General features: G+C 58.9%; 2 protein-coding genes across 2 annotated transcripts in view; both read right to left on the bottom strand.

Annotated features, from left to right (window-relative positions):
- Positions 1-133: 133 nt before the first annotated feature.
- On the bottom strand, positions 134-6,336 carry SLC31A2 (solute carrier family 31 member 2). Its single transcript, XM_061479678.1, has 4 exons — positions 6,292-6,336; positions 2,950-3,016; positions 1,547-1,715; positions 134-835 (listed from the first exon to the last, which is right to left on the bottom strand). The coding sequence occupies exons 1-4, from the start codon at positions 6,295-6,297 to the stop codon at positions 667-669; spliced, it is 411 nt and encodes a 136-aa protein (XP_061335662.1). The 5' UTR covers positions 6,298-6,336; the 3' UTR covers positions 134-666.
- Positions 6,337-7,663: 1,327 nt separating this feature from the next.
- LOC133283135 (collagen alpha-1(I) chain-like) overlaps positions 7,664-14,691 on the bottom strand; it is an 81,600-nt gene continuing 74,572 nt past the window's right edge. Inside the window, 19 exon segments of the mRNA XM_061479634.1 lie at positions 7,664-8,023; positions 8,448-8,636; positions 8,857-8,937; positions 9,168-9,274; positions 9,526-9,691; positions 9,995-10,057; positions 10,221-10,274; positions 10,446-10,463; positions 10,586-10,639; positions 10,789-10,842; positions 10,918-10,971; positions 11,848-11,901; positions 12,445-12,498; positions 12,656-12,709; positions 12,889-12,942; positions 13,375-13,428; positions 13,661-13,714; positions 13,788-13,841; positions 14,004-14,111. Of these exon segments, the coding sequence (XP_061335618.1) occupies positions 7,874-8,023; positions 8,448-8,636; positions 8,857-8,937; positions 9,168-9,274; positions 9,526-9,691; positions 9,995-10,057; positions 10,221-10,274; positions 10,446-10,463; positions 10,586-10,639; positions 10,789-10,842; positions 10,918-10,971; positions 11,848-11,901; positions 12,445-12,498; positions 12,656-12,709; positions 12,889-12,942; positions 13,375-13,428; positions 13,661-13,714; positions 13,788-13,841; positions 14,004-14,111 (1,476 nt within the window). The 3' untranslated portion in view covers positions 7,664-7,873.

Here is a 14,691-nt window from a genome sequence, read left to right as displayed (position 1 = left end):
TGCTGAACCCAGCCCTGGGGCTGTGCTGGAGGGGTAGGGATGGGAGAGTCTCCCTGTGACTGGGGGTCTCCACTGTGATTGGGGGTCCCCCACTGTGACTGGGGGGGTGACACATCCAACACAAGCCAGGAGCTGAACCACTGAGATGGTTTTATTAAAAGGGGTGTCCCGAAGCAGCAGCAAGAGGCCCCAAAACAGCAGCTTCCCCTCAGCATGGCCACAACTTGGGGGCTGCTCCCACCCCATCCCTGAAGCACTGGGAGGGGGGACCCATCAGGACCCCCTGTTCTCCCTAGAAGGCACTGTGTGAAGAGGGGCTTGGTGCAGGGCAGCGCTGGGCAGGAGGGCACAGGGGTACCGGTCCCCTATATCCCCATCCCCATCACTGCACCATTCCCATTGCAGCCAGGATGAACCTTGCAGTGGTGGGGGGAGGAAACAGCACCCCCCCCCCTTCATCATCACCCAGCCAAAGCTCCCTGAGAGCTGGGGGCAGCCACCAATGGACGGTGGCCATGGGGCTCCCCTTCCCCAGCAATACCCACCCTGAGTTGAGCCAGTCCCTGGCTGCTGCGTCCTGCACAGCACAGGAGGAGAGACCCGGTAAAGTGACAGCAGCAATTCCAGACAAAGAGCAGGAAGTGTGGAGCATCCCATGGGAAGCGACTAACCCCGACCGAGCAGGGGGTACACCACGAAATAGCCCAGTGTGGAGCCCGCGATGGCCCCAAGGAAGATCCAAGCGTTGTAGGACATCACCGCCAGCATCACCATGTAGCCCAGCACCACCTGCACCACATGGAACAGCGTCTGACCAACATGGTACTGAAACCACCTGTGGAAGAGCCATAGAATCACAGTGGTTTGCGTTGGAAAGAACCTTAAGATCATCCAGTTCCAACCCTCTGTAATAATAGAATCAACCAGGTTGGAAAAGACCTTTAGGATCACCAAGTCCAGCTGTTCAAGGCCACCACTAACCCATGGCATGGATGGCCTCGTCTACATGGTTTGAGAAACCCCATAAGCAAAGGGCTGGGGCAGCTGGAAGCTTCCCCCTTACCCTGCTGGTATCCCGGAGCATCCAGAGATGGGTTTGGGAAGTGGGGTACGGGATGGGGGCGGCAAACAGCAGCGCAGGGGGAAATCCTGCTCCAAAGGATACTGGCAGTAAGAGCATCCTCAGGCATGGTTTGGGATTAAATACAAGAGGAAAAACTCAGGGCTTGGCTCCAAGGGTGGGAAGGGAAAGCCTGGGTCAGCCTTGCTGGGGTGCCTGAGCCCATTCCCAAAGCACAGGGACCCTCCTGCACGATAGCTCCTGGGGGAATGTGATCCTTTACTAAGCTAAAACCACCCTGGATATCTCCCAAAGGACTCGCAGAGGGCAGGATTCCCCTGGGGCCACCTCCTGCAGCTGTCCCACCCCTCCCTGCGAGCTCAGCACTCCAGGGCTGGCTCTTTCCAGCCTCCCTCCCTCCCAGGGGGCCACATCCCCATCCCTGATCTCCCCCCCCACCAAGGGTGCGAGGGGTCCCTGTGGTACCTGCCCTGCGTGGGGCTGGGGGCCCCCTCCTCCGGCTCCAGCAGCGGGTCCTGGCTGAGGCTGGGGGGCAGCTCCCGCAGCGCCCGCCGCAGCAGCACGGCCTTGCCCATCTTGATGGCTTCATAGAGCATGGAGAGCAGCAGGATCACCAGCACCGAGAGCACCATCCCTGCAGGGAAACACCCATGGGCACGCACTGGCGTGGGGGGAGAGGTGGTGGCAACCAGTACAAAGTGCTTGGGAATAGAGCTTGGACATTGCCCCATCCCTGGCAGTGTTCAAGGCCAGGGTGGACACAGGGGCTTGGAGCAAGCTGCTCTAGTGGAAGGTGTCCCTGCCCGTGGCAGGGGTTGGAGCTGGAGGAGCTTTAAGGTCCCTTCCAACACAAAGCACTCTGCGATATCCATGGGATAAAGTAGAGGGAATGGGCTCCCAGGACTGGAATTGGGCAGCAGGTTGGTGAAGCACTGGAAAATGGTGTATTTAGCCCAATTCCTCCCTCTAAATTCCTAGGGAGTATTTTTTTGGAGGGGGATTGCTCTGAAAAGAATCAGCATCTTTGCATCAACTCCACTAAAAAAACTGGGGGCTAAAATGTGATTCTGGGATAATAAAAGGAAAACCAGAAATGGAAGCTGATCCAACACTGACCTGTGGGGGCTGGCAGGGCTGGGGGGGGTGATTCCAACACCTCCCTGTCTGCTGCTCTTGGGCTGGGAGGATGGAGCCTGCAGTGCCCTGAGCTCTGCCCTGAGCCCTGCACACAGTAAGTGCCCCAGGGTTAATGCTGGGGTTCTGCTCTTCACCGTTCCTGACAGGAGTGCAAAGCTGCTCCTCGGTTCTGTGCTCCACATCCGTTCTTCCAGGCGGAGAGCACAGGCAGTGGTGCATGGATGCGTGGATGGACGCGTGGATGGACGCGTGGATGGATGGATGGATAGATGGATGGATGGATGCATGGAAGGACAGATGGGTGGACGGACGGATGGATGGATGGATGCATGGATGGATGGATGGATGGACGGACGGATGGACGCATGGATGGATGGATACACGGATGGATGCATGGATGAATGGATGGACGGATGGATAGATGGACGGATACATGGATGGATGGATGGATGGACGGATGGATGGACAGATGGATAGATGGACGGACGGACAGATGGATGGACGGATGGATAGATGGACAGATGGATGGATGGATGGACAGACAGATGGATGGACAGATGGATGGATGGATGGACAGATGGATGGATGGATGGACAGATGGATGGACGGATGGATGGATAGATGGACAGATGGATGGATGGATGGATGGATGCATGTACGGAGGGATGGATGTATAGATGGATGCATAGATGGATGGACAGATGGACAGTGTCTCGGGGCTGGCAGCCTACCTGCGGGGGTGTGGACACTCCAGAAGTCAAAGAGCAGCACTGCCGTATCCGAGAAGTAGAAGGACATCTGGAAGAGAGGCCAAAGAACTGGCTTGGGGTGATGGGCACAGGGCTTAGGGGACCTGCGTCTTCAGCAGGTCCATGCAACATCCCCATCCCATCCCCCAGGGCTGAGCCCAGCTGGGGATTTACCCAATGCTGCAATCGTTTTTTCCAGTTTCTGGAACGGGAAGAGGAACTTGAACTGAAAAATGAGAGTCATGCTGGGCAGGCTTAACTGTGCCCTTGACTTCCTGCACAGGTCCTGTGTGCGTCTGGACTGGTGAGAAAAACCCAGTGAGCACTGCCAGGCATGGGGCAGCCACAGCTTCTCTGGGCACCCTGTGCCAGCGCCTCAGCACCCTCACAGGGAAGAGCTTCTGCCTAAGAGCTCAGCTCAGTCTCCCCTCTGGCAGGTTAAAGCCATTCCCCTTGGCCTGTCCCTACAGGCCCTTGTCCCAAGCCCCTCTCCAGCTTTCCTGCAGCCCCTTCAGGCACTGGAGCTGCTCTCAGGTCTCCCCTTCAGGAGCCTTCTCTTCTCCAGGCTGACCCAGCCCAGCTCTTTCAGCCTGGCTCCAGAGCAGAGCTGCTCCAGCCCTCGCAGCATCTCCATGGCCTCACTCCAACAGCTCCATGTCCCATTCTATGATTGCGAGAGATGAGCCAAGGCTTCATTAGCTCAGATTTGAGAAGGGAAGGTCTGTGGGAGGCAGACAGAGGCTGGTGGACACCATCCACAGCCTGATCACAGCCACCCTCTGCTTCCCTTTGCCTCCCAGGGGTTTCTCTGTTGAAGCACCCAGAGCCACAAGCGCAACCGCCTGACCATGGGCTGGTCCAGGGATGCCTCCATGGCAGAGCAGCATCGGTACAAGCTGGGATCTACAAAGGCATCAACCCACTTTCCTTATCACACTGAAACAGGAGGAGCGAGTATTGCTGTTGCATAAAGAACCCTCCCACAGAGCTGGCACCGTGCTGCCAAGCCTTGCTTGGTTTCACCATCAAAACCCAGGACTTTTGTGGGGTTTTTCTCCTCCCTTTGGTGAACCTCTCCAGGGAGTGTCTGTGGGGCTCGTGCCCTCCCCTCTGCTGTTACCCCGTTACTGACACCAGCAGATGCAGCCAACAGGACTGGCCTTGGCCAGAAATACCATCCAACAACTGGGCGTCCACGCTACAACAGGCTCTAATTACACCCTTTAGCCACTCCTCACCCTTGCACATTACCATATGTAATTGGCTCACAGCTTTAAGCTTCCTTTGGCAACAGATTCATGATAATTAGATTTAAATAAAGCTATTTCTCCTCTACAGGTTTCAGCCACAAGTGGGAAGCACCTTGTAAGGAGCAGGTAACTACTTCAGTGACAAGGGAACACAAGTGATGAGCAGAAGATCCCTTCTGCTGCCCCAGGTGTCCCAGCCTGGGGTGAAGCGAGGTCTTCAGGTACCCAGTGTGGCCGTGAGGCCAAAACGCCTCTTGCCCAGCGAGATGCTGCAAGAGACCTGGAGAGGGGCTTTGGCCAAGGGCCTGTAGGGACAGGCCAAGGGGAATGGCTTTAACCTGCCAGAGGGGAGACTGAGATGAGCTCTTAGGCAGAAGCTCTTCCCTGTGAGGGTGCTGAGGCGCTGGCACAGGGTGCCCAGAGAAGCTGTGGCTGCCCCATCCCTGGCAGTGTTCAAGGCCAGGTTGGACACAGGGGCTTGGAGCAAGCTGCTCTAGTGGAAGGTGTCCCTGCCCGTGGCAGGGGTTGGAGCTGGAGGAGCTTTAAGTTCCTTTCCAACACAAACCAGGCTGGGATTCTATGAAAACACAAACCCAGGCTGTCTGGCACATCCCAACCTGCTGCTCCAGTCCAACTGGGATACCCGGCCCTGCACAGTGGGATGAGCCTGTAGGAACTGCAGCTCATTGACCCCTGCCTTGCAGAGCAGCATGGAAAGCAGAACACTGCCACAGGGTGCCCAAGCTGCAGTCTCACACTGGGGACACGGTGTCCTGGGGAGGATGCTCCAAGAGCTCCATGGCCACCCTTGGGACCTTGCAGGGGGCTGGTGGCAGGAAACTGGGGGGGGGGGGGGGGGGGGGGGGGGCAGTAGCCTTAAACATCACCCAGTGACGTTCAGCAAGGGCCCAAGTACTGGTACAGGCTGGGGGTGAGCTGCTGGAGAGCAGTTCAGCTGAGAGAGACCTGGAACTGTTGGTGGATGATCAGTTAAGTTGACCGTGAGCCAGCCCGTGCATCCAGGAGGGACAACAGCATCCTGGGGTGCATGGGGAGCAGCGTGGCAGCAGATCAAGGGAGGTGATTCCTCCCCCTCTGCTGACCCTGGTGAGGCCACATCTGGAGAACTGCATCCAGTGCTGGGCTCCTCAGAACAAGACAGACAAGGAGCTGCTGGAGAGGGCCCAGTGAAGGCCACAAGGATGCTCAGGGGTCTGGAGCATCTCTGATGAGGAGAGATTGTGGGAGCTGGGCCTGGTTAGTCTGGAGAAGAGCAGCCAGAGAGGGGATCCCATCCATGCAGATCAGTATCTCAAAGATGGGTGCCAGCAGGATGGTGCCAGACTCTTTCCAGTGGTGCCCAGTGACAGGACGAGGAGCAATGGCCATAAACTAACACACAACAAGTGTCACCTCAACATGAGCAAGAACTTGTTTCCATTGAGGGTATCAGAGCCCTGGCACAGGCTGCCCAGGGGGTTGTGGAGTCTCCCTCTCTGGAGCCATCCACCATGGACACGTTCCCATGTGCCCTGCTCTGGGTGGCCCTGCCCTGGCAGGGGGTTGCACTGGATCATCTCCAGAGGTCCCTTCCATCACAGGTGATGCTGGGATTGCGGGATCACACCTGAGCTCTGGGTGTGAAGTGAACCCACCTGGTGCTGGCGGCTCTCTGAGCTCGTGCTGTGAGCGCCCGGTGTGAGACCAGCGCAGTGACAGCCCCTCCATGGGAGATGGGTCACGGACATGGAGGGAGAGGGAGACGGGTGAGGGGCAGATGGCAGAGCGGAGATGGGGGAGCCTTCAGGGTGGGCATGCAGCAGCACGGGGCTGCGAGGATCACACCGACCGGCTACAGACAGACAGAGCTGCGCGCAGCCCGATGGGCCCCCGCTGTCGGCGGGCTCCGCTCCAGCCCCGTTTAGGCTTGGGGCGAAGGTCGGGGTTCTGCCGGGGCACTGCCCAGCACCCGCCCGCAGCGGAGCGGGGGTCCCGGGCGCTCCATGGGGAGCCAGGGCCGCACCGGGAGGCCGCGGACACACGCCCCGTCCCGTCCCGTCCCGTCCCCTCTCACCTGCATGGCGGCAGCGCGGGGCCCGGCCCGGAGCGGCTCAGCTCGGTTCGGTTCGGCTCGGTTCACCTCGGCTCGGCTCAGCTCGGCTCGGCTCGGCTCGGTTCGGTTCGGCCCGTTCCCGTTCCCGGCCCGTTCCCGTTCCCGTCGCGGGCTCCTGACGCGCGGCGCGGGGCTTCCCGGGAGATGTAGTGCGGGGGGGCGGGAGCGTGTGACGGGGCTGGGCTGGGTCAGCAGGGAGAGGGGAAGGCTCCTGAAGGGGAGACCTGAGAGCAGCTCCAGTGCCTAAAGGGGCTGCAGGAAAGCTGGAGAGGGGCTTGGGACAAGGGGTGTAGGGACAGGCCAAGGGGAATGGCTTTAACCTGCCAGAGGGGAGACTGAGATGAGCTCTTAGGCAGAAGCTCTTCCCTGGGAGGGTGCTGAGGCGCTGGCACAGGGTGCCCAGAGAAGCTGTGGCTGCCCCATCCCTGGCAGTGTTCAAGGCCAGGTTGGACACAGGGGCTTGGAGCAAGCTGCTCTAGTGGAAGGGGTCCCTGCCCGTGGCAGGGGTTGGAGCTGGAGGAGCTTTAAGGTCCCTTCCAACACAAACCAGGCTGGGATTCTATGGATTTGGCATTGCTTGAACCACTCCATAGGCAACTGTGCCCCCCAGAATGCTTCAGCTGCTGCTCTCCCATCCCCTGGTACAGGGTACCTGGCTGCCACTGCTCTGCTGGCACCAGCATCGATCCCCAGCCTCACTGGCACGCAGTAGGGCAGCCTGGACACCCGCGCTATGGGGCAGTGAGCAAGCTCTGCCTTAGCCCCAGACCTGAAGGGTGCTGAGGAAACGGCAGTGCAGCACAAAGCCAGCCGAGACCCGGGGTTTCTGGGCTGTGTACCAGCACCCGGGCTTGGGTGCCACACATAAACCTCTGCCTGCCTGGGGCCAAGCAGCCCAGCGATAGTGGGGTGATAGGCAAGAGAAACAGTGCTGGGAACAGCAAATATAAAGTGATACCAGGGCTGCAGCACGGAGCCAAACAGCTCCAGCCCCTGCCCTTGCCTGACCAGAGCCTTGTGGCAGCCTTGCTGCCCTTCACAGGAGCTGCAGAGTCCAAACAGAGCCAGGACTTGGGGGTTTTGCCTTTTCCACCTCTTTTTAGTACCTGATGGCTGAAAAGGCTGGGAACAGGAGCAGAGAGCAGGCAGCAGTGCATGGACCTGCTTGCCTGGGCTGCCAGGGTCCCTCCTCAGCCTGATCCGTGGATGTGTTCTAAGGCAAAGCAAAGCCCTTTCCTTCCCAAGCTGGCAGTGCTGTTGCTGGGTTTTCTCTTTAGCAAAGTTCCTGATGGTTTGTTTCACAAGCCTCCCCCATCACTCATCAATCAGCACCTTCTCGTATATATAATATATATAATTTATAGAGAAATGACTTTTGTAAACAGCATTCTTCTACTCCAGAAGGGAAGCGTAGTCTGTGCCGTAACGCAGCTACAAACAGGTATCTCCGGGGAGCCCGTTGTCACTCCCAGCCACCAGCATGGCCCCAGCAGGACAGTTCCTGGGTGGGGAGGGCACCGGCTCGGTTTGGGTGTCACCGGTTTCAGCTGAAGCAAACTGGTCCCACTGTGAAACCGAACTGGTGCGAGGTGTCTCCGTTGTGGAACACGGCCAGGTCCCGCAGCGGCAGCAGGGACAGCTCCTCGCTGGCGAAGTGGAAGATGGTGTCGGTGATGGATGAGTCGTTGTCCAGCTGAAATGAGCACAGGGGCAGCTGAGCGGCACCAAAACCCTGGTCTGGTGGCCTGAGGGACCCTCATGGAGCACCCACTGTGCCCCCCCCGCTGGTCTGAGTGCTCCTTGATGCACCCAATGGCCAGGTCTCTATCTCTGGCTTCTCCAGGGAGGTGGCCTCCCCCCTGTCACCCTGAGACACCCCATTCCCTGCCATACCCCAGCCAGCTCCCTAAGATCAACACAGCTCCTTGGTCCTAGGAAGAGGACGCTCTCCATCTCCATCCCCATCCCGCTGCAGGAAGTGGATGCTCCCCATCCCCGTCCCACCATGGGAAGCCTCCCCCACCAGGTCTACCCCAACCCCTGGTGTGCAAACATGAGCCAAGGGGCAAATGCTGGGGAAGGGAGCTCCGTCTGGATCTGCCTGCAGGAGGGCTCACCACGCAGCCCTGCAGGCTGGCTGCATAGCTCTGCTCCCGGGAATCGGCCAGGAAGCGGATTTCTTTCTGGAGCTGGGGCTGGCCCTGCTCCGGGGCCGGTCTGCAGGAGTAGGAGACCTTCTGTGTGACCAGGCGGCTGTGCAGGCGCAGGAACCGGAGCTGCACTGCGCTGGCCCCTGTGTACTCCAGCTACGGGCAATGAGAGAGGAACCGGGTAGTGGGAGCTGCATGGATCTAATGGAGGAACCTGTGCTCCCTTCAGTTGAAAGCTGGGATTCAGCTGTCTGCTGAAGCACTGGTTTGGGTTTTCTTTGCACAGATGGCACGACCCCTGTGCCTGGGCATTGCACAGTTGGAGACCCCCAGCCCCGTGAGATGGGTTTTGCATCACATCGGGCTGGGTACTCACCAGGAAGCCCCCAGGCAGGGTGCTGAACCACTCGAAGGTGTTCTCAGAAGTGTAAGTGCTCAGCCAAGCCTTGATGGGGACCTGGGGGCAGTGGGGACCAGGTCACACTGTCCCAGCAGGACAAGAAGCCAGGGATACCAAAGCTGCCCCCGCAGTCTGGTCACACACCATGACCAGGACCTGCTCCCACAGCTCCCTGTGACAGCAGCAGCCACCACAGCAAGGGACTGGCCACACCGTCCCTTCTCCAACCCCAGCAACCTGTCTTTACTGGCCCCAAGAGGTAACACTGGGCTGAAGCCGCCCCATACCTGGTTGTGGACGGGGGCTATGCAGGTCTCACCCCCCGCTGTGAAGTTGCAGAAGGCCACCAGCGCATCCTGGGGGCTGCCCTGATTGGGGTCGATGTGGTATTGCCCTGGAGGGAGGCAGAGGGGAGCTCCTGGCACCAGGGTTTTGGCATGGGGAGGATGCCACACGGTGCCATCCCACCTCAGCTTGTGGTGTATCCCTGGCTGCAACCTCCATCCTCTTGGGATGCAGCCTGGCTGCTCCCCCATTCCTCCAGGGATGGAACCCAATTGAGCTCATCCCCTACATCCTAATCCCCTGTTAATGCTGGTGTAACACTGCCTGGGGCTGGGTTCCCCCCCGTGTGCACCCCGGTACCATCAGGGAGGTGAGGGTGAGCCAGCAGCAGCTCCTTGCAGGTGGCCGCCGGGTTGGCTTTGGTGCCATTGGGATGCTCCACAAGGGCTTGCAGCTCCTGGCTCAGGGTGTCCAGCAGAGCCCAGACCGCAGTGTAGTTCAGGTGGTTGGAGGGATAAATTAGGTGCTAAAGGAAAAGGGACATAACCAAGCTGATGTTAGCCCCTCGCTCTGGTTTGGGTGAGGAGCATCATCAGGAGCTCAGGGAGGAGCTGGGACATGCAGAGAACAAGTGTGGTGGGAGAGGGCTTAGCCATATCTGCTTGCTCTTTGTACAAGGGTCCTTATGCACACAGGACTTAGAAGCAGTGGGACATGGGACACCATCACTGTCAGCCCCTTCCCTCCCTCATGGCACCCATCAGAGCAGGGATGGGAAGCTTTGGTGGCACCACATGGGGATGGGATCCCCTTGTCCCCATGCACTCACCCATAGCTCCTCTCTGGACAGCATCAGTACAGGTCCTCTGGGGCCAGGGGGGCCAGGGGGGCCCTGTGTGACAATGACAACGCTGGTGACAGTGGCTGCTGCCCCTGAGCCCACCGCCACACTCACAGCTGCTCTGATGGTGCCATCCCCATGCCATGGCACCCACAGCACTGCGGGAGCAAGGGACCCGTGTTCTGGCACAAGGGACATTGGGGACCCCACTTACTGGCAGCCCTGGTGCGCCCCTGGGTCCCGGCAGCCCTGGGAAGCCTTTCAGGCCCTGCCAAAGGAGGAGGTGGAAGAGGGCAGAGAAGCAAAGGGTGAGATGCTGCTGTGTGGAGCTGCACCCTGGGGTGCCCCATGGGACCACCCCACACCTCAGGGACAGGGCAGGAGGGGAGGGTGCCCATGGCAGGGCTGAGCCCAGCTCCAAGCGCTCCCCTGTACTCACTTTGGGTCCAGACAAGCCCTGGAAGAGAAGGACAAGGCCCAGGGAAGTGGGAGGCAGGTGGGACTGAAGCCCCATCCCAGCGGGATGAGATCCCTTTTGGGGAGATATCCCCAAACCTGATGGGAGGGTGAAGGACTCACCGGTGTCCCGGGGGTGCCAGGGTGTCCCTGTGTGCCGGGGGGGCCAGTGTCACCCTGAGAAGGCACCAGAGGAGGTCAGGGCATCCCCCAGCACAATGTTCTCCTACAACACAGCCTCTTCCCCAGGCAGATTTGGCATGGAAAGATGAGGAATTCACCCCAAATACTCATCTCCTGGAGGTCTCCTTCCATCCTGCCCTTACCTGCTGTCCCTTGGGTCCTGGCCTTCCAGGGATGCCCTGGGGTCCCAGCTTGCCCTAGGAGACAAAGGTGTCACGCAGGGTGACAAGGGACCAAGGGGAGGGAGGAAAAGAGCAAACCCCTTCACGTACCTTGAAGCCATCGTCCCCTTGCTGGCCCTGCTCCCCCGTGCTGCCCTTCTCACCCTGGGAGAGACAGGGAGAGCTCTGGTGGCAAAGAGGGTGGAAACCCCTCCAGGGACACCAGGCAGGGTGGGGGCTTTGCCCCAAGGGTGGGCATCAAAACCTTGCTCTAGTTCATCATCATCATCATCATCATCTACTCATCAAATCAATGGAGGCTTTGCTTGCTGCATGACCCTGGCAGGAGGGGGACATTTCCCAGGGCCCAACATTTCTGGCCTCCAACAAGAAGCTAAAAATGGGCAATTTATGAAGAAAAACCCAAGCCCATCCTTTGTATTTGGTAGAATTCACTGTGCCCATAGGGGGGAAGGAGGGAGGTGATGGAGCATCTCCCTCTTCTGCTCAGCTGCGGGTCTGAAAGGCTTTTACCCCAGACTGAAATAGCACTCAGGAAAAGCCTCAGTTCCCCAAACCTGCCCAGCTCTGTCCTTGCTGATTGCCCTGGAGTGGGTGAGGAGCTCTCAATGCACTTAAAGCTGTATTTATTACCAGGGTTTCATTCTCCTGATGGCTGTGAGGAGCTATGGGCCCCCAGGGACTGCCTATCCCTGGCAGCTGATGGATGGGGCCATAAGGATGAGCTTGGCCTCTCTGCCCAAGGTTATATCCATCAGTGCATCAGTAAGCACAGAAGAGGTACGTGCTTCTGCTGTGTCAGCAGCCTGAGAGCAGGGATTGAACTGCCTGCTGCTGCTTGCAGCTCCAGGAGGATGGAAGATGCTTTGGAGAGTCTAAAGGTCCCAGCACCCAGGGACCTGGTGGGCAAGCCCCAAAGATGCTGCAGTGATCAGGGTTCAAGAAGAGGGGACGAAGTGATGGCATCCAGCAGGTTAAATGCTGACCCCAGTGCTCAAGAGCCTGGTACATGTCACCTACCTTGGGTCCTTTCAGTCCAGGGTCTCCTTTCATGCCCTTCAGCCCTGGGATGCCCTAAGGGAGAAACAGAGTGGTTCTGCATCACCCTGTGCTGAGCTGCTCCCGTTGGCAAGGAGCAACCTTGCCATGGGTGAGGATGCCACCAGGATTCTGGGAATTTCGGGCAGTTTTAGGAACTTGGAGGCAGCTTTAAAAGCTTGAGGTTTAGAGACTCGTGAGGCCAGGTTAGACACAGGGGTTGGAGCAAGGTGTCCCTGCGCATGGCAGGGGATGGAACTGGATGAGCTTTAAGGTCCCTTCCAACCCAAACCAGGCTGGGATTCTGTGATGCACTGGAAGGAAAGTGTTTGGTCTCCAGAGGAACTGATTGGCAATGATGCAATTTGCCTGACTGCACACAGACAGTGTGTAGCTGGGGTGAAACTGGGAAGGAGAAGGCAAGAGAAGGTGGATGAATGATGGATACATGGATGGAACACCTCAAAACTTGGCTCATTTTAAGTCTCTCCTTTGGTTGTCCATAGAGCTGGGTTGCACCGTGATGCCTGGGGGGGGGGGGGCAGCTGGCACCCCAAAACCTCCCAACTTGATACTCACATGGGGTCCTTGGGGTCCCTGGGGTCCTTCCAGCCCCTTGTCACCTGGATGGCCCTGAAATGCAAAGGTGAGAGGCCCTGGCTGGTGTGAGAGCAGGGCAGGAGCGATGCTCTGGTGCCTCCTGCAGGGAGAGCAGCCCATGGGGGTGCGGGAGACCTCCCTTGGGCTGGCAGGGGACACGGGGCCCTCCAGCCACATGATGCCAACCTACCTTGTGTCCCCGGGGTCCCCTCGGGGGCTGGAGGCCCGCCTTGCCTCGCTTGCCCTGTGAATAACAGAAGAAAGCCTCAAGGGCAAGTCAAGCCTGTTAAAGGCACTAAGCCAGTTCCCCCGCATCCCCCTTGCTCCCCTTCCAGGGATGCTGAGCCCCAGCAAACCGGGACCCCTCTGCAAGGCCTCCAAGCATCAGCCTCCCATCACTATGGGGACAGCAGTGTCATTTACCTGTTTGCCAGCTTCTCCCGGGACTCCTTGTTGTCCTTCACGCCCCACATCACCCTGGGGGAAGAAAAGATGTGGGTCACCAGCAGCCTGGCCACATCCTGGACCAGGGAAGAGGGGCTGCTATGGGACCCTGGGGATGGACACCAAGGCCATGGTGCAGAGCTGGCCACTGAAGGGAAGTCCCCTGTGTCCCCCCCAAGGGCACCTAAGCCAGGATGGAGGCAGACCTATGGGGCTGAACTGGGGAGACCTGCCAGCCCCTCACCCCAGAGCCAGCCAAGGCAGCCCAAGGGTGTCCAAGGGCCCTGCGTTTGCCAGGCATGGTTGAGCAGTTGCCTTTACAGTAGGGAAAACCAGGTCTCCTTGGGGTGATTCATGCTGGTTTCCATGGACCACAATGGGGTTGACCTGCTCAGGCTTGGCCAACCCCATACCTGGTGGCTGGTCCCCCTCAGTGCCATCTGCAGAGGAGGATTTTGGAGGTACCTTTTCTCCTTTGCGGCCTTTCCACCCTTCAGGACCGGCTTGCCCTGGAGACCCCTAAAAACCCAAATGAGAAGGAAACCCCTCTGTAAGGATGCTGCAGCAGGGATGCCCCACCTGTCCCAGTGTGCACAGGAGGATGCTCTAAGCTGAGAAGCAGAGCACGGATATTTCAGAGGGAGCAGGAGATGCTGCCCATGGGGGACATGGGCAGCACCCATTGCTGCTGCAGGGATATCCCAGCATCCCACCACCTGTGCCAGGAGCCCAGCTCCATCCTGCTCCTCACCATTGGTCCTGGTACTCCTGGCTCGCCTGGCTCCCCTTTTGCACCTGCCAGGCCCTAGGAAGGAAACCAGGAATCAACCCAATGCTGACAAATAAACTCCAGGGTTATCCGCTGGGGCAGCTCTTACCTCAGTGCCGCTCAGCCCTGTGGCTCCAGCTTCACCCGGTGGCCCCAGAGGACCCTGAATTCATGTGGGGACAGAACAGGAGGCTGGCATCAGCTCTGGGCTATTTGTAAGGCAGGAGGGCAAGTACAAGCCTCTGCCTTGCGCCAGGGTCTGCAGTGGGGTTGTTCCCCCCACATGCCAGGGATGTCCCCATGGCAGAGATGCGGTTGCTGTTACCTGCTGGCCTGGCTGGCCCTTGGCACCCACCGATCCTCTGGCTCCTTGGTGCCCGGTGTATCCCCGCAGCCCGGGGGCACCCACCAGCCCCATGGCACCCGCTGCGCCCTGCAGTACACATACAGACCATGCACCCACTGCACCCTAGCCCAAACCTGCCTAGAGCTGGGGCAGAGGAGCTGCACCTTGAGGGGCTTTACCCAACAATAACCCCCCGTATTCCTGGGGCTTATTCCATGTGCCAACTTATCCCAGCAAAGTAATCATGCAAATTAACCACAAAACCATGGAAGGGTTTGTGCTGGAAGGGACCTTAAAGCTCCTCCAGCTCCAACCCCTGCCACGGGCAGGGACACCTTCCACTAGAGCAGCTTGCTCCAAGCCCCTGTGTCCAACCTGGCCTTGAACACTGCCAGGGATGCCAAGGACTTATCCTGCCTGGGCAGAGCAGCACTGCAGCATGGGGAAACAAGGATGCAAATGGGATTTATCCTGCAGCAGAGTGCAGGCATCACTAATACAGCTGGGGCTCTGTGCATGGCAGGGCTACAGCCATGAAACGTATCCAAAGGCAGCTCCCTTACAGAGACCTGCAGAACTGCTTTGGGAAGGCAGATGAGGAGGAAGCCAAACACCCTGGACCTGCCTCAGGCAGGCTCTGAGAGCCAGGCATTAACTGCACAATGGT

Source organism: Pezoporus flaviventris, unplaced genomic scaffold (genome assembly GCF_033815535.1).
Source record: "Pezoporus flaviventris isolate CSIRO_AGI_PZ_B2104156 unplaced genomic scaffold, CSIRO_AGI_Pfla_v1 ptg000154l, whole genome shotgun sequence".
NCBI lineage: Eukaryota > Metazoa > Chordata > Aves > Psittaciformes > Psittacidae > Pezoporus > Pezoporus flaviventris.
The sequence above is the reverse complement of the archived record's forward strand: the minus strand, read 5'-3'. Positions and strand labels throughout refer to the sequence as shown.

What these genes read in the sequence shown, in the direction of transcription:
- SLC31A2 (XM_061479678.1), bottom strand. An exon ending in GAGTGTCCACACCCCCGCAG is followed by an intron (nt 1,716 to 2,949) that starts GTAGGCTGCCAG and finishes GTTTCCCTGCAG; the next exon opens with GGATGGTGCTCTCGGTGCTG. An exon ending in CCCAGCCCCACGCAGGGCAG is followed by an intron (nt 836 to 1,546) that starts GTACCACAGGGA and finishes GCTCTTCCACAG; the next exon opens with GTGGTTTCAGTACCATGTTG.